The 19,508-nt window shown below is 51.6% G+C and overlaps 1 protein-coding gene across 8 annotated transcripts in view; it reads left to right on the top strand.

Moving 5' to 3' along the window:
- ARHGEF10 (Rho guanine nucleotide exchange factor 10) overlaps window positions 1-19,508 on the top strand; it is a 145,517-nt gene that overhangs the window by 12,579 nt on the left and 113,430 nt on the right. For 6 of the 8 annotated variants that reach the window (XM_012458678.3, XM_064369779.1, XM_012458680.3 and 3 more), the window contains exons 1-3: window positions 5,277-5,535; window positions 5,670-5,753; window positions 18,079-18,246. In XM_012458678.3, coding sequence (XP_012314101.2) covers window positions 5,717-5,753; window positions 18,079-18,246 — 205 coding nt within the window. In that variant the 5' untranslated portion in view covers window positions 5,277-5,535; window positions 5,670-5,716. Of the gene's footprint in view, window positions 1-5,276; window positions 5,536-5,669; window positions 5,754-18,078; window positions 18,247-19,508 lie in introns of those variants that run through there. The other 2 variants (XM_064369777.1, XM_064369778.1) reach the window with 2 other exon arrangements.

Here is a 19,508-nt window from a genome sequence, read left to right as displayed (position 1 = left end):
CTGGGGTGTTTCGTGTTGCCTGGAGCTTGTAGGCTGTACAGGGGTGGGGCACATGCTGCCGTGGACTGTGTGGGGAGTGCAGGCGACTCTGAGTCCAGAAACAAAGTCACGGTTTCTGTGTCAGCCCCTGATAAGGTCTGGCCGTGTCCCTACCTAAATCTCAACTTGAATTGTATCTCCCAGAATTCCTATGAGTTGTGGGAGGGATCCAGGGGGAGGTAATTGCATCATGGGGAAGGAATACCATCTTTCCCCTGCTCTTCTCATGAAGTGAGTAAGTCTCACGGGATCTGATGGGTTTATCAGGGGTTCATTTCTGTGTTTGTATCTTCCTCCTTTTTTCTTGCCACCACCATGTAAGAAATGCTTTTCACCTCCCGCCGTGATTCTGAGGCCTCCCCAGCCATGTGGGACTGTAAGTCCAATTAAACCTGTTTTCCTTCCCAGTCTCAGGTATGTCTTTATCAGCAGCATGAAAATGGACTAACACAGACCCCTAGAAATTTTCCTTCTTAGGAATGCAGTTTTATTTATTTATTTATTTATTTATTTTTGAGACGGAGTTTTGCTCTTGTTATCCAAGCTGGAGTGCAATGGCACGATCTCGGCTCACCGCAACCTCCGCCTCCTGGGTTCAGGCAATTCTCCTGCCTCAGCCTGCTGAATAGCTGGGATTACAGGCACGTGCCACCGTGCCCAGCTAATTTTTTGTATTTTTAGTAGAGACGGGGTTTCACCATGTTGACCAGGATGGTCTCGATCTCTTGACCTCGTGATCCACCTGCCTCGGCCTCCCAAAGTGCTGGGATTACAGGCGTGAGCCACCACGCCCGGCCCTAGGAATGCAGTTTTAAATGGACACTAATTTGGAAGGAAAAGTTTTGGAGTTTGCAGTCTGCCTGTAGGTGGTAGGGCAAGGCCTGGGCCAGAATCTGATGGTCACTTCCCAGCTGCAGCGCCAGGGGCTCCTGTGGGCTATGCTGAGCATCAGGCGGGGCAGGGGCATGCTTTCTGCCCAGGACAGCCCATCGGACTCGTGGAGCTGATGCAGGCGGACGCCGTGGTAGGTGCTGGGTGAAGCATGAGCTGTCACCCTTAAAAAGGACCAGGCATAAAAAGGAGTAACACCCAGACTTGTTCATCTTTTCGTTGGTCCTAAGATTATCCGTGGAAAAATGAGAAATCAACTTGACTCTATTTTTATGCATTTTAGTAGAGAAACAAATAGCATGAATGAGATTTACAGAGTGTGGTTAAAGAAATTGAGAATAATCAACAGGGTTTAAGCAAACAGAATTCTCTGAAGACACAAAAAACCATGTGGCTGTCGGGTGGCGTGTGCTAGTGTGTATATTCCTGAACAGACTCTGCAGGCAGGAAGGGTGTACTTCTGGCCCTGCCCCTTGCTTACCACCTTTGCAAACAGAGCCCAGGTCACAAGGGGAGGGTGCTGGTTTTCTCTGAAGCCCGAGGATGCCTGGCTCCTCGGCCGGTTGCATTGCTAATGTTGGGCAGGTGAATCTGTGAGCTTAGTTTCTTAAGCGGTCAAGGAATACCACACGCCTTGCAGTGAGTAAAGGTGGTGAGGACTCAGGGATGTGGGGACGCTGCTTCTCACTCTCACAGGTGCTCCAGGGACAGCTTCCTCCTCCGTCTCCCCTCAGGACTGCAGAGTGCAAAGGTGTTTCTTCATTGTCTCCTCCGCAGAGTTCAGGGCATTGATTCATTGTCTCTTCTTCATCTGGCGGACGCATCTTCGTCTGTCCTGTTCCCTGAGGTCCTCGTGCACTGTGGAAGGATCAGACATTTGGCTGAGACCTGCCGGGGATGCTGGGGGTGCCAGGAGTGTGGGGGTGTGCTGGGGCGGATGCCAGGGGTGCCGGGGATACCAGGGATGTGAGGGGTGCCAGGGGGTGCGGGAGTGTGCTGGGAGGATGCTGGGGTGGTGGGGATACCAGGGATGTGGGGGTGCCAGGGGATGCGGGGGGGTGCTGGGGGGTGCCAGGGGTGCTGGGGATACCAGGGATGTGAGGGGTGCCAGGGGTGCGGGGTGTGCTGGGGGGATGCCAGGGGTGCCGGGGATACCAGGGATGTGAGGGGTGCCAGGGGTGCCTGCTGCCTTCCCTTTTTCTAATGGGCCTGGACTCTGACTCCAGCGATCCTGATGCATGAGATGGCGTTGGCCCTAGTGCCAGTGTGCCAGGGAAAGATGACATCAACCTAAACTCTTGAGAATTCACAGCTGTGTTGGAGCATTGTTAGCTTCCTTTGCTGGGAGATGCTGTAACCGTGGAATGTACTCTTCTTCCATCGTCTCTGAGGCCAAGTCATCCAGGCCGGGCTGACGAGCATGGCGTCCCCTGCTTCCCACAGCCACCCGGTGTCCACCCAGCCTGGGGAGAAGCATCCCTCCCTCTGCTCGGGGCGGCAGTCATGGCATCTAGTCCTGCTGCTGTGTGCATGCCGACGGCGGTCTCGTTCAGACCCCACGTGTTCATTCCTTTAGAGAGCCCATGCGCTCTTCAGCACAGTTGATGTTGGCTGAGGCTGAACGGTCATTTGAGGTTTTGTCAGGGTCTCAGAGCCAGTGTGGTCCTCTCTGCCCACGGGATCTGATTGTCGGAAGCATTGACGCCATCTGATGTGGGGGCTGTCCAGCATGGGGGCCGTCTGGCATGGATGCTGTCTGGTGTGGAAGCTGTCTGGTGTGGAAGCTGTCTGGTGGGGGGACCTTCCGGAGTGGGAGCGGTCCAGCGTGGGGACTGTCCGGCGTGGAAGCTGTCTGGTATGGAAGCTATCCAATATGGGGACTGTCGGCATGGGGGCCATCCGGCATGGGAGCTGTCTGGTGTGGGGACTGTCTCGTGTAGGGGCCGTCCAGCGTGGGGACTGTCCGGCATGGAAGCTGTCTGGCTGCCCAACGTGGGGGCTCTGTGGCATGGGGACTGTCCAGCGTGGAAGCTTTCTGGCTGCCCGACATGAGGGCTCTCTGGCATGGGGACTGTTTGGCGTGGAAGCTGTCCGGCTGTCCGACGTGGGGACTCTCTGGTGTGGGGACTGTTAGGCGTGGAAGCTGTCCGGCTGTCCGACGTGGGGGCTCTCTGGCGTGGGGACTGTTTGGCGTGGAAGCTGTCCGGCTGTCCGACGTGAGGGCTCTCTGGCATGGGGACTGTTTGGCGTGGAAGCTGTCCGGCTGTCCGATGTGGGGACTCTCTGGCTTGGGGACTGTTTGGCGTGGAAGCTGTCCGGCTGTCTGACGTGGGGACTCTCTAGCTTGGGGACTGTTAGGCGTGGAAGCTGTCCAGCTGTCCGACGTGGGGGCTCTCTGGCATGGGGACTGTTTGGTGTGGAAGCTGTCCAGCTATCTGACGTGGGGACTCTCTGGCGTGGGGACTGTCCGGCGTGATTGTTGCACTTGTCTCTGAGGATTCCTTCCGTGAGCGTCATTCCCCACTTTCACTGTTGTGGTCCAAGCACATCTGTCTCACCTACCTTGGAAATGACAGCTTTCCCTCCAAGGATGATTTCCTTTGTCATCCCACGGAATCGCTGCCGGGGTAGAGAGGCTGGGCACAGCGGGCACCTCTCATGTCATGGGTGTACTGGCCGGGACTCAGACCCTGTCTCGCTGCACAGAGAGCTCACCTGCGAGGGTACCCGGTGTGGATCCTGTGACTCCCACATATTCCAGGTGGAGCAAGGACCTCGCTTGCCCTGTCTCCTGGCCATCGGGTGGAAGGGCAGGAATGGGTCCTCGTGGCCCAGGCTGGAGTCTCAGTGCTTGCATCAGGCCCCAGCCCTTTGCTGTATCCTTGAGGGAGTGTCTCAAGTCTCCCAACCAGTGGTTTCTCCATTTTAAAATAGTAATAGAACCCACGTCTTAGAGTTGTACTAGTGAGGTGGACCTCAAAGGAAAAAGCCAAGGTAAAATAATCTACGCAGAGGGTTATTTGGGCCGCACTTGAGGCCTGCAGCCCGGGAGCCTGGATTCAGGCTGCCCTGAACGCACACTGATGAGCAGCGCCTCCAGGTAGATTTTTGAAAGCGCAAAGCAGGTCAGGGAGGCTGATAGAAAGCTGTTTGTTGGGAATTCTCATTGGTTTATGGCAATAGCATTGATTAGTGATTGCTGTGCATTGTTAAGCTACAGGATGTGTTGCGGTGTCTGGCATGGCATCACCAGGTTCATTCCCAGCCACTGGAGGCTGTGATGAGTGGACACGTGGTTCCCCAGGACCAGGGGGCAGGGTGTGGTTGCGGCTCACCTGCACGTCTCCCGGGGCCACAGCAGGCCGTGCTGAATGAGCATGCACTCCCCAGGAGCAGGGAGCAGGGAGCAGGAGCAGGGGGCAGGGTGTGGCTGCGGCTCACCCCCGGCTCACCTGCCGTCTCCCAGGGCCTGGTGGTGTGAAAGGGCTCCCATTCCTCAGACAGAAGTTCTGCTCCTTGCTCAGCAGTTGTGTTAACAGAAGAGACAATCACAGCCGCTGCTCGTGCGGAGCCCAGTGCACGTTGAGCTATTTGCGCACGTTGTTGGTGAAATAACATGAGACCTAGGAACTGAGGCTGTGAGGTGCAGAACCATGAGGCTAGGTGCTGAGGATGGGGCTGGGGGTGGTGGCACGTGGCAGGCACCTGAGCAAGTCCTGGGGATGGAGGGAGAGCAGGTTCAGGGCTTGGAACACAGGAGGTGCCACATCAGAGGTTGGGGGCAGGGTCCCACTGCCAGCCTCATTGGAAAGCAGTGTCCGTTTGCTTCTGAGAGTGCCAGAGCCAGCAGCCAGCTCTGTGCATTAGGAGAAGAGAATTTGCTGGCCTGGTGGCATCCTGGGTGTGTTACCGGCAGAGCCCAGAGCTCTTGGCACCCTGCCATCCCCCCATGTTCCTCTCATTGAAGAGCACGTGAGTCCAGTGGTCACCCTGGGCGGGAGTCCGCCTGGCCTCGGAGAAGCTGGCCTGTGGGTGGCACTCATGGGCCATGGCCCCTGTGGTCCCATATGCTTTTCCTGATGCGGCGAGGGCCTGGTGCCTGGTGCTCTAGCCAAGGCAGCCGGAGAGTTCCTCGAGCACAGTGTATTTCCCTGGGATTGTTGTGGTCTTAACAGGAGTCACCAGGAACTGGCCTTCCCGGGACTCAGCTGGCATCCAGCTCACACTCAAGCTCATGTCCTCAAAGCAGGGAGGGAAACACGAAGTGAAGACAGGCGGGCCGTGACTCAGCCTCTCCCAGAGCGGTTAGCCGCATTTTTACCAAAAGGAGTCGGGGGGCGGTCATCACTGTGCCTGATCCCAGCTGAGTCTGGAAGAAACACATTTGGTTTATGTGTTGATTTCTCATCTTAGAACATGGCAGAAAATTCAGCAAGGAATTGAAGCCAGTGTCAGGTTGGGAGGGTCTGACCAGTGAATCAAGTTGCAAAATAAACTTCTGGCTATAGTTCAAGGTGAAGTCACTCCAACGCTGCGAAGTCTCCTTTGTTTTGCTCTTGAGTGCTGTTTCAAGGGAGATCTACAAGTATCCACGACTAATAGGTGGTAAGTCTTGTAATTACGGCTAGTAACGGCATTTAGCTCTTCCTTTTTACGGGGTTCTCTGTCAACACCCTGTGCCTGTCCAGTGCATGTTTATCTACCTGAACTGTGACAAGCAGTGTCTCTCCTTCTTGCAGGAGCTCCTTCCCTTAACAGAGCTGAGAAGGACGTCCAGAGCTGCAGCATGGACCAGCGAGAGCCCCTGCCGCCCACTCCTGCAGGTAACTGCACCCGGCAGGAGGCCCTGTGGTTCAGGGCTCACTGCTGCTCTCATCAAGGACGGGGTGCTTTTGGAACCGCTGAATTGCTGGTCACTGGGGTATGGGGTGGAGTGAGAGCTTGGGAGAAAGAGAAGGCTCCCATGTGAGCCTGGGTGCACCTACCCCTGCCTTCCCATGGGGGCATCGGGGTGAACCTCTTGGGTTCCTCACAGGTGCTGCTGTTTTGCTTGAGGGGACTTGTCATCAGCATCTGACTTTCTCTTAAGATTCACCTTAGCTGGATGCAGTGGGAAGTGGAGTGGGAGGGTTGTTAGAGGCCGGAGGCTTTCCAGAGTGAGAGGCCCCATTCAGGCCTAAAGCACAGCTCGCCCGTGGCTGGTGCTCCCAGGTTCCCAGGAAAACGGCTCAGGCAGTCTCCTTTTCTGCTTCCCTCCTCTGAGCGGCGGCTCAGGGCAAGCACGACCTCTTTATCCATATGCTCCATAAGGGAGGGGCCGTGATTAAAGATTTCTCTTCATTGTTACCTCACTTTTAAATTGTGGCCAAAAAGACCATGCCAGGGCAGCTGGCTCACACTCCTGCCAGCAGCGAAGGTGGACCCTGACTGACGTTTCCACAGCAGGTCGTCTGCAGGGCCCGGAGACCTGGCCTGTGTCCTCCCAGGCCTGCTGGACCACACGGTGCCCACGGGCCTGGTGTCCTTTGCAGATACGGGAGGGTGATGAAGCCGTGGAGGTCAGGGAATGAACTGGTGGGCGCCAGGCCCCTGGATGCCGCAGGTGTGGGTCTTGGGACATGCTGGTATTTGAGCGTCTGTGCTCTGCCCACTACCTGGACATTCTGGACCATCAGAGGTTGTAGCGGGATCAGAAAAGAGGCAGCCTGGGGGTCAGGCTGTTCATAAGCACATCAGTCCCCAGTGCCTTGTAGATGATAGAGACAGGAGAATCCAGGGGTGAGCAGTGGGCACCCCAGAAACAGCCAGTGATGCTGCATAGGCCAGAAGGGACCCCTGCTCTGTTGCTGGAGGTCTGTGGTGGGGAGCCAGGCCTGGAAGTCCACCGCTTAGACTTCTCCGGAGCCATGAGACCAGGGGCTACAAGACCTGGTACTGAGAACCTGGGGCCGTGGCCCACTGCTCCCCTTGTGGGGGTGATGTCAGCCGGTCTCCTCGCCTCTTTGTAGCCATGGTGGATATTCTCGCCAAAGGTTCACTCACATGTGGATTGCTGGCATTCAGGCTCTGCTGGACCAGCTTTATTAAATTGAAAATGAGGCTAGGCATGGTAGCTCACACCTGTAATGCCAGCACTTTGGGAGACTGAGCTGGGTGTATCGCTTGAGCCCAGGAGTTTGAGACCAGCCTAGGCAACAATGTTAGACCCCATCTCTGCAAAAACAGTAATATGATAGTAATAATTGATTGGGCATGATGTAGCATGCCTGTAGTCCAGCTACTTGTGAGGCTGAGGTAGGAGGATCACGTGAGTAGGGGAGGTTGAGGCCGCAGTGAGCCGAGATTGTGCCACTGAACTCCAGCCTGGGCGATAGGAGTGAGACCCTGTCTTAAAAAAAAAAAAGGTAGAAAATGAGGCAGAGAGCAAAAGCTTTTATGCTTTTCATTCCTATCAAATGAGAGGATGCCCCAACAAAGCAGGGGCAGTGGGCGTCTTCCTGCGGCCTCGCTCTCCGCGGGACCCTTCGGGCGGCTGGCCCTCCAGAGGCCCCCTCCTGCCTCCTTGCTTTCTTTTTGGCATTTCCTGGAAATGAGAGGTTGTCTCGGATAGTTTTCTTTTTTAAGGGGCGGGGCACCAGACCCGTGTGCTTTTCTGTTGCCTCCCCTCTTCCTCCTTCCCTTCACGCATGTAAGATGGGAAAACATTACTATGGTGCCTTGACATGCTCGGGAGGCAGGTACAGTTGCTAGGGAAAGTTAAGAATAAAAGAAAGGCAGGGAGCTCTCTCCGCAGGTACGTATCTGGGAATGTGGAGGACGTAGGGCCCATTCACAATCCATGGCAGATGGATGCTGATTTCACCCTGATTTGCCTACTGTTTCAAAGAAGGTGGAAACACTGTTTTCTTGTTAAGTGTATCCCTGGCATTTGCTGATGGCGTCATCAGTGCTGGCTGGTGCCTGACATCCTGAGGAGCTCTGCCCAGTGGTGCTACCACCTGGATTGGATGAAATGCCCATCCGCCCACGGTCTTCACCACCAGAACTGGCTTGTGGAAGGTCCCTGGCCCCAGAGGACTCCACCTTGGTAGTTGTGCTAATTAGAGGCACAGCATCTGATGGAGGCAGTACTGGGGGAGCCCAGGGTCCCCAGCAGCTGGTGCTGCTCCCTGCAGCAGGTCACACCTCTCCTGGGGCTGGGGGTGTCTCCACGGCCCCTCCCTCTGCCCAGATTTCGACCTGGGGGAGAGTGTGCAGGCCCATACCCAATGGGTGCAGCTGGACTGACCAGGCCATCCCTGGGCCAAGGCCCTCTGGATCCAGTCTCAGGGCTGGTCCCTAACTCCAGGCTGCAGGAACGTGGAGATTACCACTGTTTGCCACTGTTAGCCGTTCACCTGGGTCGGGGGTGTCCTCGGGATACCCTGGCAGGACCCAGGAGCCTGGCAGGTGCGGAGGAGCCGCCCAGCCCTCTGTCAGGTTGGAAGTGAGGCTCCCTGCTTTTGCTGACAGGCCCACATGACCTTGCACTTTGATACAGAAAGCCATGATTTAATGACATGCTCTGGCTCAAACACTGTGAGAACAGTACTAATGTGAGTTTCTAGCCATTAACTTTTATGGCAAATAGACATAGGGATAATGGCCTGGTGTCTTTTCTGAGGATTCAGTGATACTTTAATTATAATTTCCCCCATTATTAAGTAAACTGTCTGCTTAAAGATGCCCTCGAAGATCCAGATATGGTGGGAAGTTACCTGAGACCTCACTTCCTCCCTGCGCTGTGGTGCAGTTGGTGCTGGTACTTCAGATCATCATGTTTCTGTTTTTCCCCATATTTCTTTTCTACATAATTGTAGTCATTGAATATAGATTTTTCACTTTTTTTTTTTGAGATGGAGTCTTGCTCTGTTGCCCACACTGGAGTAAAGTGGTGCCATCTCAGTTTGAGAGGCAGTTTGTGCACTAGGAAAGATTTCAGGCTCTGCTGCCCAGTGGCTAGGGTTCAAATGTTGACTCTGAGGTGTGTGAGCTGATGACAGAAACAGCCTTCAATTTCTGTCATTCCTGGAAAAAACATAACCCCTCTCATAAGTTTGGTGAGGATTTGACAAGTTAGCATCTATAAAGTACTTAGACCTGGCAGGTAAGCACTTAGCAAATCCATTCAGAAGATGATCTGAGATTTTTCAGAATGCAAAACAAGTCACACTGCCAGCTAGAACCTTTCTCTAATTAGTAGCAAAATTCCACTGCAAATTATGTTAGGGAAAAAGAAATCAGTACAATTGCCATGTTACTGTTGCTTCCCAAAAAAATCACTGACCACATGCCTGGTAACTTCCATAATGAGCTCAGACAGAAGCCACTACCCACACCGGCATTGTTTCTGGGGGCAGCACTGTTTGTAGGGGCAGCACTGTTTTTAGGGGCAGCACTGTTTCTGGGAGCAGCACTGTTTCTGGGGGATGGCACTGTTTCTGGGGGCAGCACTGTTTCTGGGGGATGGCACTGTTTCTGGGGGCAGCACTGTTTCTGGGGGATGGCACTGTTTCTGGGGGCTGGCACTATTTCTGGGGGCTGGCACTGTTTCTGGGGGATGGCACTGTTTCTGGGAACGGCACTGTTTCTGGGGACAGCACTGTTTCTGAGGGATGCCTCCTTTAGCATAAGCAGCTATAAACCCCAGTGACACCCAGAGCCAAGAAGTGATTATGAATAGTGTCTTGTGGACGAAGCTGTTTGCAGGCTGGTGCTTTTAAAAGGACTTTTCTTTAAACAATAGAGTTAAGAAACAAACAGCCTTCATTTGAAATTAGAGAAAATCATATCCTGAGTTAAATTTCTATATTAGAATCAAATACGGTCTTAAAAGCCCCAGGAAAAGTAATGCTTAGCTTTTGTCTCTGAACTTGAAAATGAGTATGACTTTAACCTTCTCCTCCTTGTGGTAATCCATTGCATGTCTAAAAGTTCCTCATGGATCTGGAACAGTCAGAGGGCTGTCTGCTCATGAGGGAAGGTGGCCTGGGAATGGGCGACCTGCTTCTCCAGGGTGGGCGGCCAGTTCCTTCCAACTCAGGTGCTGGGGCCAAGGCCACCCGGTCTTGGTAGCTTCTAGAATAAATACTTTCCAAAAGAAAACAGAAGATTTAAGTGTTCTATGCATCTTCTTTTGCACCATGCATATGGTATTTGTTGTCTTCAGTGTCTCTGTAGAGATACCCTGGATCCTCCGCTCTTAGTCCTTACGTTTAGTGGCTTTGTACACACCTCAATGGCCTTTCCTACTTATTGCAGCATGGCCCAGGGGAGGGAGTCTTTCTGTTCTGTGATTCCTTTCTGCGGACGAGGGATGGGGTCTCGTGGCCAGTCAGTGAAGTTTGAACCCAGCACTCCGACTCCATAGCTGTGCTCTCAGCCACAACTCTGTGCTTCACATTTCTCGTGTAGATTTGACCAGGGGCTTCAGAATAACACAGCAGGATGCGAGATGTGCTGTACAGTGGTGGGTGGATCATGGTTGCTATTTGTTGTTTATTCAGTGAATATTGAGTAAAGTTAAATTTCAGGTATTACAAATGACTTTACAATTTATAATATAAATTGGGTAATTAAAAAATTATAATGCATATTTATTGTAGAATAAAAACTAAAACATAGACAAGTCACAACAAAGAAAATACTTCACCTCTGGGAGATTAGTACTATTAAAATGTTAGTGAATACTCTTCCAGTATTTTAGAAGTAGCCTTCCTTTTTTTTTCCACTTAAAACAAACTTTTAGATGCCATTAACGTAAATAATAGTATCTGCATTGATAAGTTTCAAATATTAGCAATATGTTTTTTCCCTGACAAACCTAGGCAGCACTAGTTTTTATATGTATAGGTTATTTAAAATGAGAAATTAAGGGTTTTTTTTGTTGATAGCTTTATTAAGATATAATTCATGTCTTAGTACTGTTCACCTGTTTAAATGGTAAAGCTCAGTGCTTTTTGGTGTATTCACAAATGTTACCCCATCCTAGACAGAGGGCATCACCCCAGCCTAGACAGAGGGCGACTAAGTTTTAAACTAAATTCAGATACCTTATTTGTACTCTTTTGCTCATTAAGAAAAGATCACTTAAAACTAAATTTGAAGTAGAATAACCAAAATCCAGAACACAGGCAGCAAATGCTGAGGAGGGTGTGGGGTGGCCTCGTGGGAAGGCAGCTTGGTGGCTTCTTCCAAAGCTGAGTACACTCTTACCATATGATCCGCAGCCGTGCCCCACGGTCTTTATCCAAACTGATGTCCATACAATACCTGCATGCACGGGTGTCGGTAGCAGCCTTATTCATAATTGCCCAAACTCAGAAGCAGACATGATGTCCTTCGGGAGGTGAAGGGATAAACCGTGGCAAACTCAGACAATGGAATATTCAGCGTTAAGAAGAAATGAGCTGTCAAGCCATGAAAAGACATGGAGGAGCCTTAAGTGCATCTTACTAAGTGAGAGAAGCCTCCTGAAAAGGCTGCACCCGCTGTGATTCCAGCCACTTGACATTCTAGAAAACACAGAACTATGGAGACAGTAACAAGATCAGTGGTTGCAGGAGTTTGGGGAGAGAGGGATTATAGGTGGAGCACAGAGGATTTTTAGGGCCACGAAATTCCTTCATAATGGTGCATCCATGTCATTACACGCTTGTCCAAATCCATAGAGTGCACAGCACCAACAGTGAGCCCTCATGCCAGCCACGGGCTTGAGTTAACAACAGTCCATCAGTGTCGGCTCATCAGTTGCAACAAGTGTTTGTTCCTCTCTGGCGCGGGGTGGGGGGATATTGTTGGGGGAGGCTCTCTGTGGGGTCAGGGAGTATATGAGAACTCTCTGTACCTTCTGCTCAGTTTTCTTGTGAACCTAAGACTGCTCTAAAAAGTTGTATCAGTTAAAAGTAACCAAACTAGGGTGGACATGTTGGCTCATGCCTGTAATCCTAGCACTTTGGGAGGCTGAGGCTGGAGGATCACTTGAGTTCATGAGTTTGAGACCAGCCTGGGCAACATAGTGCCACCTATCTCTACTAAAAATAATAAAACTTATCGGGGTGTGGTGGCTCATGCCTGTAGTCCCAGCTGCTTGGGAGGCTGAAATGGGAGGATTGCTTGAGCCCAGGAGGTCAAGGCTGCAGTGAGCTGTGACTGCATCACTGCACTCCTACATAGGCAACAGAGCATGACTCTGTCTCAAAAAAAGAAAAAATAGTAACAACCAAACTGAAATGAACCTCTGCTTCAGACCATAGGACAACAGGAGCAAGCAGAGGGGACCCAGTGGGGGCGGGGACAGCTCACAGGTTCAGACAGGTGTTTGCCATCTTCAGAGCTCGAGATTCAGGCCTGCAAGGTTCACTAGCCTAAGGTGTCTACAAATATTGGAATTAATAAGAATTAAACACAGGAGCAAGTCAGACCCTTGGTCACACTGGCCACACCACGTGCAACCGCCAGCTGTCCTGTGGGTCCCCCAGAACCTCTCCATCGTCCTGGAAAGAACCAGGGAGCAGCCCCGTTTCCAGCTGCAGCATTTTAAAGATTGGATTTTCAGGCAACTTCCTTGCTCTTTTTTGCATATAGGCATAAACTAAAATGGGCATGGTCATATTATGTCATCATAATTAGAAACATACTGTTTCTTTCTTTTCTTTTCTTTTCTTTTTTTTGAGACAGAGTCTTGCTCCATTGCCAGGAGCCAGGCTGGAGTGCAGTGGTGCAATTTCAGCTCACTGCAACCTCTGCAATTCTCCTGCCTCAGCCTTCTGAGTAGCTGGGACTACAGGCGTGTGCCACCACGCCCAGCTAATTTTTGTATTTTTAGTAGAGATGGGGTTTCACCATGTTGGCCAGGATGGTCTCGATCTCTTGACCTCGTGATCCACCCGCCTCGGCCTCCCAAAGTGCTGGGATTACAGGCGTGAGCCACCGCGCCCGGCCACATACTGTTTCTTCAGATTTTCTGTTTCGTAACTTGTTTTACAAATGTGTGCCTTAATTGATGAGCTTACTAACAAGTGTAAACAGTCAGGTTGGCAAGAAGTCAGTGCCACCACAGCAGCCCCAGTGGCCCCGCTTGTGACAGAAATGGTCTGAGTTGAGGCTCAAATGGCTGCTGCTGTCGGTCAGCACTGGGGGCGGCCTGTTGAGCTGCTGATGACCCGCAAAGGCCAGCCCCTGAGTGCAGGGGAGTCTGCAGTTTTCCTGGAAAGTCCAGCTATGGCCAGAGGGTGGTCTGTCCTGGGCAGACCAGAGGAGAGGGGCAGGAGAAGAATGGTTCCCAGAACCCAAATGCCAGGTTAGATTTGGGCTGGGCACTGGTGGGTCGGTACGGGCTTCGCTGCCACCTGTGTTTCCTTCTCCGTGTTGTGGCCTTCACGAGTGGCTCTCAGAACCCGCCGTCCTACGTGTGCAAGAGGGGCACGGAGCCTCTCCCCTGCTGCAGCCCTCCCCCAGCAGCCCTTCCCTGCTTCCCTGCCTCGCTGCCTACCCAGAGCACTGGGCCCTTCCCGCCCATCTCCTGGACTCCACAGGAACCAGCGGGCAGAGACCACTGGGCCGATGTGTGTCCACTGAATGATGGCTATGCTGCAGATTCCCCACCAGTCGTCATTTTCTTTTTTGAAACATCCATGTCGTCTCAAACTATAACATGTTGTGTCTCCGGAGATGCTTTCAGCAGCGCTTGAACATTTTCTCTAGTTTGCAAATTGTAGTTTTTCTCATCAGTGTTCTCATTCAACTGAATGGCTCAGCTCTGAACCCGGGCTTTTGAGGAGCGGGAAATTCCTTCTGTGGCTGTCAGCACAAGTGTCATGGGAACTGACCTGGCCCCAGCTCACCCGGCTCCTGCCATGGCCCTGAGGATGGCGCAGGGCCCTTTGTGGTGGAAAGGGCTTGGCTGAGCTCATGAAGGTGGCCTCCTGGGTTGCAGGGTGGAGGACCCCAGGCTGGCAGCTTTGGTCACAGACATTGATTCTCTGAGAGTTCTGGAGGCTAGAATGTAGGTCATAGCCTTCCTCGCCTCTTCCGGCACCCACTGGCTGTGGGCACTCCTGGGAGTTCCTGCACCTGCGCTACCAGGTGGCTCCTCCTCCCTGTGCTGGCCTCTGCTCTCACAAAGACGCCGCCATGCTGGGTTAGCCCAGCCTGCTCTAGCACAGCCTCCTTAACCAACTGCACCTGCAGTCACCTATTTGCAGATGAGCTGACCCTTGGGATGGGGGGTGAGGACTTCAGCACAGGGATTTAGGGGCCACAATTGAACCTGTCAGGGCTGGTGTCAGAGCTAAACTTAGGACCCGAAATGCTGGGATTTTAAAAGACATTCTGCGTTGCTCTTCACGAAAGGACCTGAGGAGCTCGGGTGGGGTCTGTGAGGCCCAGGATCCCCCAGGGCCCGAGGTAGTGTCTGGGATGAAGTGCTCAGCACACACCGCCTTGAACGCCTGGCTCCATGCTCAACTCGGTGGCACAGTCTCACCATCCAATGGAGGCCCCGTTGGATGTGAGTGTCAGGGAGGAGCAGCCCAGCCCCGGGTGGCCTTGCCCTCTGTCCTGGGCACCTTGGGCACATCTGTGGACACCCACGTAGCCTGCGGTACAGCCTCAGATGGTTACATTAAGCGCAACTTCCCTCTTTGAGTTCTTGTGGAAGGCTATTTTTGTTCTTAATGGAATCTGTAACGCACACCTATATAACTTTGAAAGTCTTTCCATCCATTGTTTGCAGAGGACAGAGGGCAGCTCCACCACAGCATTGGCCAGTCTCTCGGTGACAGCAGAGATCTCTTGAAATCCAAGCCCCAAGGCATTTCCAAGGCTCTCCAAGTCTAAACTAACAAGTTTAAACTTCTGGAGAAATTTGTGGATTGCTGTTATTTTCCTTGTGTAGTATAGTTCTACTTGAAGTTTTACTAGGGGAAAAAGTGAGTTCTTTTGGCAAAAAAAAAAACTTTGAAGTTTGCTCATCTGCCCGTAATTCACTCATTCATTTGCTCACATGACGAGCGTGTCACACATTGCCGCCTACCAGGTTTGTGCTGCACTGTGCGGCATGGCGAGCAGAGGCGTCGGCTCCAAGAAGGCATGCTGTTCTTCTCAGGATGGTGCCTGGTACACAGGAACAAACACGCACTGTCCCTGGGAATCTCACAGGTACCCCTAGGGCTGTGTCACAGCCCAGGAGGCGGCGTATGGGGAGGGAGTGGAGGGGCCTCAGTGTCTGCTGAGGGCCATTTCCTGAACACATGGGCTCCTGTTCGCTGCCTTCCTTCCTGAAGACTTTAAAGAGATTTCCTTCTTCCTGTTTGGAATACAGTGTGAGTTCAGGTCCCAACAGCTTGTGTTTCTCCCCTTGCAGATATTTAAGACCCTGTTTTGTACCGGACATTGTTAAGCTTTTTTAAAACAGTTTTTATAGAGTCATTCCTAGGTGTATTTTATCTAATTGTTAGAGTTCAGCAGTAGTAAAATATAATCTCCAAAAAAGAGTTGACAAAATAAAACTCTAATGTGATGTGTCACCATCCGGATGAGTCTGAACACGGGCCCGGCAGTGACCTCTTATGTTGCTAGATCAAAACATACACATTTTGGGGGTTGAGGGGCACGGTATTGCTCTGTCCCCCAGGCTGCAGTGCAGTGGCGCGGTCTCAGCTCATTGCGACTTCCGCCTCCTGGCTTCAAGTGATCCTCCCACCTCAGCCTTCAGAGTAGCTGGGACCACACATCCACACCTTCACACCAGGATAATTTTTGTACCTTTTTTTTTTTATTTTAAGAGATGAGGTTTCACTATGTTGTCCAGGCTGGTCTTGAATTCCTGGGCTCCAGCAATTAGCCCGTCTTGGCCTCTCAAAGTGCTGGACTACAGGTGTGAACTGCTGTGCCCAGCAATACATAAGCTTTTTACCCATCATTTTTGTCAGGGTATTTAGTTGGCATTGTTTCCCTGTTATGTTTATTGGAAAACATGATTTTTTCCTCCCCAAACATAAATTCTAGGGAGATGATAGTTGCATTTGGAAAATACTCCAGAAAACAGTTTTATTTTTTGTTGAACTTTTTACTTTAAAAGGTGTTCACCATTTTATTTCAATAAACTACTTAATGGTATGGCAAACAAACCCTTCTGAAATAGGTATCGTTTACTGTCACTTGGGAGACAGTGAGAACTGGTTAGAAAGCACATAGTTAATCAAGGTTCAAACTCTGGAAATTAGTGGTTCTCCCCGCTCTTCGATTGTTTTACTTGGTTAGGCTGAAACTCAAAACTGAATTTAGAGAAGTCTTTGACCTTCTAGGAAGTGGATGCGGCTTTGGTATCTGGGCAGAGCAGAGTTCACCATCCAGAAGGACATCAGCACACACTCTTATCAGATGTGTGTTTTAAAAATAACACGTTTCTGAATCCTTTTTCTTGATTCAGTTTCATTATTTGTTATTCTCTTAGTTTTAAAACTTGTGAGTGTTGGTGGAAGCAGTTTCAGAAAGCTCGTGGGGCCCCCAGGTGTCATGGTCAGCTCGGGGTCCCATCTCCACCATCCTTGCAGGGAAAGCTGGATAAAATTCACGCTATTGCGGGCCTGGGCCCCTCTGCTTACTCGTGATGACCGAAAAATCTGTTTCCTCAAAAGGCGCTCTTAGAATGTATGAGTAGTTTAGGAGTTCAGAGGAAAGTGAAACGCCTCACATTGTAAGGTTGATTGTAGACCATTCGAGTTCCCCGGGAGGCCTGGGTGGAGTGTGCCTGAAGACTGGCTGGAGTGGAAGTGGGTCGTGTCTGTGGGTTCCTCCTGAGCAGGGCTCCGCCTTGGCTCCCCCTCAGTTCCCTTCAGAGCTGCCCGCAGCTGAGCTGGGCCGTCCTGGCTGGGCGCCTCTCCCTGGGCCACAGGAGAATGTCTGTGTCTGAGGGGCTTAGATCGGGCTGACCCAGGCCCTGTCCTGAGGTGCCACGTGCTTCTGTGGACTGCAGGGTTTGGTGAGAGGCAGCAAGCGGCGTCCTCAGGAACGTGTGCTGGGAAGAAGTTCCGGCCCTCGGGAAAGGCTGGCAGGGGCTGGGCTCCTCTCGCTCCTGGGTGTGTGTGGGGTGTCGTCCCAGTACATGGGTCTCCTCTGGAAAAAGGAGAAGTGCCTGTCTGCTCTGATGGCGGGGCGCAGTCCCAGCGCGCTGTCTCCACAGATGATGCACGCTGCAGTCACCCTGCAGGCTGCACCACCAGCCATCAGCCCAGCCCCAAGGAGACCTGTAACTCACCTCCTGCAAAATGTTTCTTATAATACTTACTTGGAACAGTTATTAACTATGCTTTTTAGTAATTATGGAAGTATGTATTTTAAGCTATATATTGCTGTTCATATTTGATGCTGATTTTCTAACCATTAGAGATATTTAATTAAACTTTATAAATAAAAGGCAACATGAAGATGAAAGGAGAAGAATTCTAGGGAGAGACCTTGGGTGTCAGAAGTTATTTCTAAAATTAAAGTGTATGATACTGAATTCTCTTCCCAACCATCTGCCCAGCTGGTGATGTTCGGGTGCATGTATTTAAAATGAGAAAAGCTCTTTTTTTCCCCTTCCTTTTTCTTTTTTTTTTTTTTTTCCTTTTTTTTGAGACAGAGTTTTGCTCTGTTACCCAGGCTGTAGTGCAATGGCACAATCTCGGCTCACTGCAACCTCTGCCTCCCGGGTTCACGTGATTCTCCTACCTCCTACTCCCGAGTAGCTGAGATTACAGGCACTCACCTCCACACCCAGCTAATTTTTGTATTTTTAGTAGAGACGGCATTTCACCATGTTGGCCAGGCTGGTCTCAAACTCCTGACCTTGTGATCTGCCCTCCTCGGCCTCCCAAAGTGCTGGGATCACAGGCGTGAACCACCACGCCTGGCCTCTTATTTTCTTTTCTAACTATGAGTTGTAGATCCTATTAAAAGAAAATAAAAAACAGTGACTCAGAATTCTAATGATACATATTTTGCCCCTTAAAAAGGCTAACTATAAGCACAGTACGGCATAGTGGAACTTAGTCAATGTCTCTGGCTAACATGTATATATATATATATATATCTCCTTGTTCTGGTTTTGGTTTTTCTCTTTAGAAAGTGAAGCGAAATATGATCCTAATAATAATGAAGAGGAAGGGGGAGAACAGTTCGATTTCGACAGTGGAGATGAAACCCCAGAAGCGGACAGACAGGCTCCCTCCACCCCTGAGACAGGAGGTGCTGGTGCCAGTGAAGCCCCTGCACCCGCTGCTGAGGCCCCAGGTGAGTCTCCAGGAGGGTCCCCAGGTGAGTCCCTGAGGGAGTCCCCTGGAGGGTCCCAGGTGAATACCCGGGTGAGTCCCCAGGAAGGTCCTGGGAGGGTCCTCAGGAGGATCCCCAGCTGAATCCCCAGGTGAGTCCCCAGGCAAGGCCCCAGGTGAGTCCCCGGGAGAGTTCCTGGGAGGGTCCCCAGGCGAGACCCCAGGTGAGTCCTCAGGAGGGTCCCCAGGCAGGTCCCCAGGTGAGTCCCCAGGCGAGGCCCCAGGTGAGTCCCTGGGAGGGTCCCCAGGCGAGACCCCAGGTGAGTCCTCGGGAGGGTCCCCAGGCAAGTCCCCAGGTGAGTCCCTGGAAGGGTCCCCAGGTAAGTCCCCAGGAGGGTCTTCGGGAGGGTCTCCAGGAGGGTCCCCAGGCGAGGCCCCAGGTGGGTCCCCAAGTGAGTTCCCTGGTGGGTTCCCAGGTGGGTCTGCCGATCACCAGTGTCAGGGTCACCTGTGCCCAGTCATTGGGCTCATTTGGGCTCACTGATTTTTCTCCCCTTCTTATTGCTCAATTGGAACATTGTAGGGAAAAGATAGTTTCTAGGAGCCAGAGAGTTAGGATTTCTTCATGATGTACCTGAAATGCCTTAATTAAGATTGGCTAAGTTTCTTTTCTTTGTACTATTTTCCATAATTTTCAACCTCTTCACTCTACCCTTCTATTTTGTAGAGAAAAGGTATTGCTATTCCCAGTAAAAATGACCTCATCGTTGTATCACTAGATTAAATGAAGTATTCAGAACATTTGGGATGAAGTAGCTGTAGAGGTTTATCTTTCTAAGTCTTGAGGTGGCTTGGGTGCTTTCATTCGCTGACCAGAGGGACTGCTCAGGGCAGGCTGTGGTGGGAGAGCTCGCACGGTGTTTCTTCATGTGTGGCACACGCCTCTCGGCCTGGATGGTGTTTCTTTGTGCGTAGCACTTGCCTCTTGGTTTGCATGGTGTTTCTTTGGGTACAGCACCATCCTCTCGGCCTGCACAGCATTTCTTTGTGTGCAGCACCCACCTCGCGGCCTGCACAGCATTTCTTTGTGTGTAGCACCCACCTCACGGCCTGCACGGCATTTCTTTGTGTGTAGCACCCACCTCATGGCCTGCACGGCATTTCTTTGTGTGTAGCACCCACCTCTAGGCCTGCACGGCATTTCTTTGTGTGTAGCACCCACCTGTGGCCTGCACAGCATTTCTTTGTGTGCAGCACCCACCTCGCGGCCTGCACAGCATTTCT

This window comes from Aotus nancymaae, unplaced genomic scaffold (assembly GCF_030222135.1).
Source record: "Aotus nancymaae isolate 86718 unplaced genomic scaffold, 86718_ANA_hifiasm-v0.15.2.pri h1tg000090l, whole genome shotgun sequence".
Lineage (NCBI taxonomy): Eukaryota > Metazoa > Chordata > Mammalia > Primates > Aotidae > Aotus > Aotus nancymaae.
Note: the sequence above shows the minus strand (reverse complement) of the source record. Positions and strands in the feature narration are given on the sequence as shown.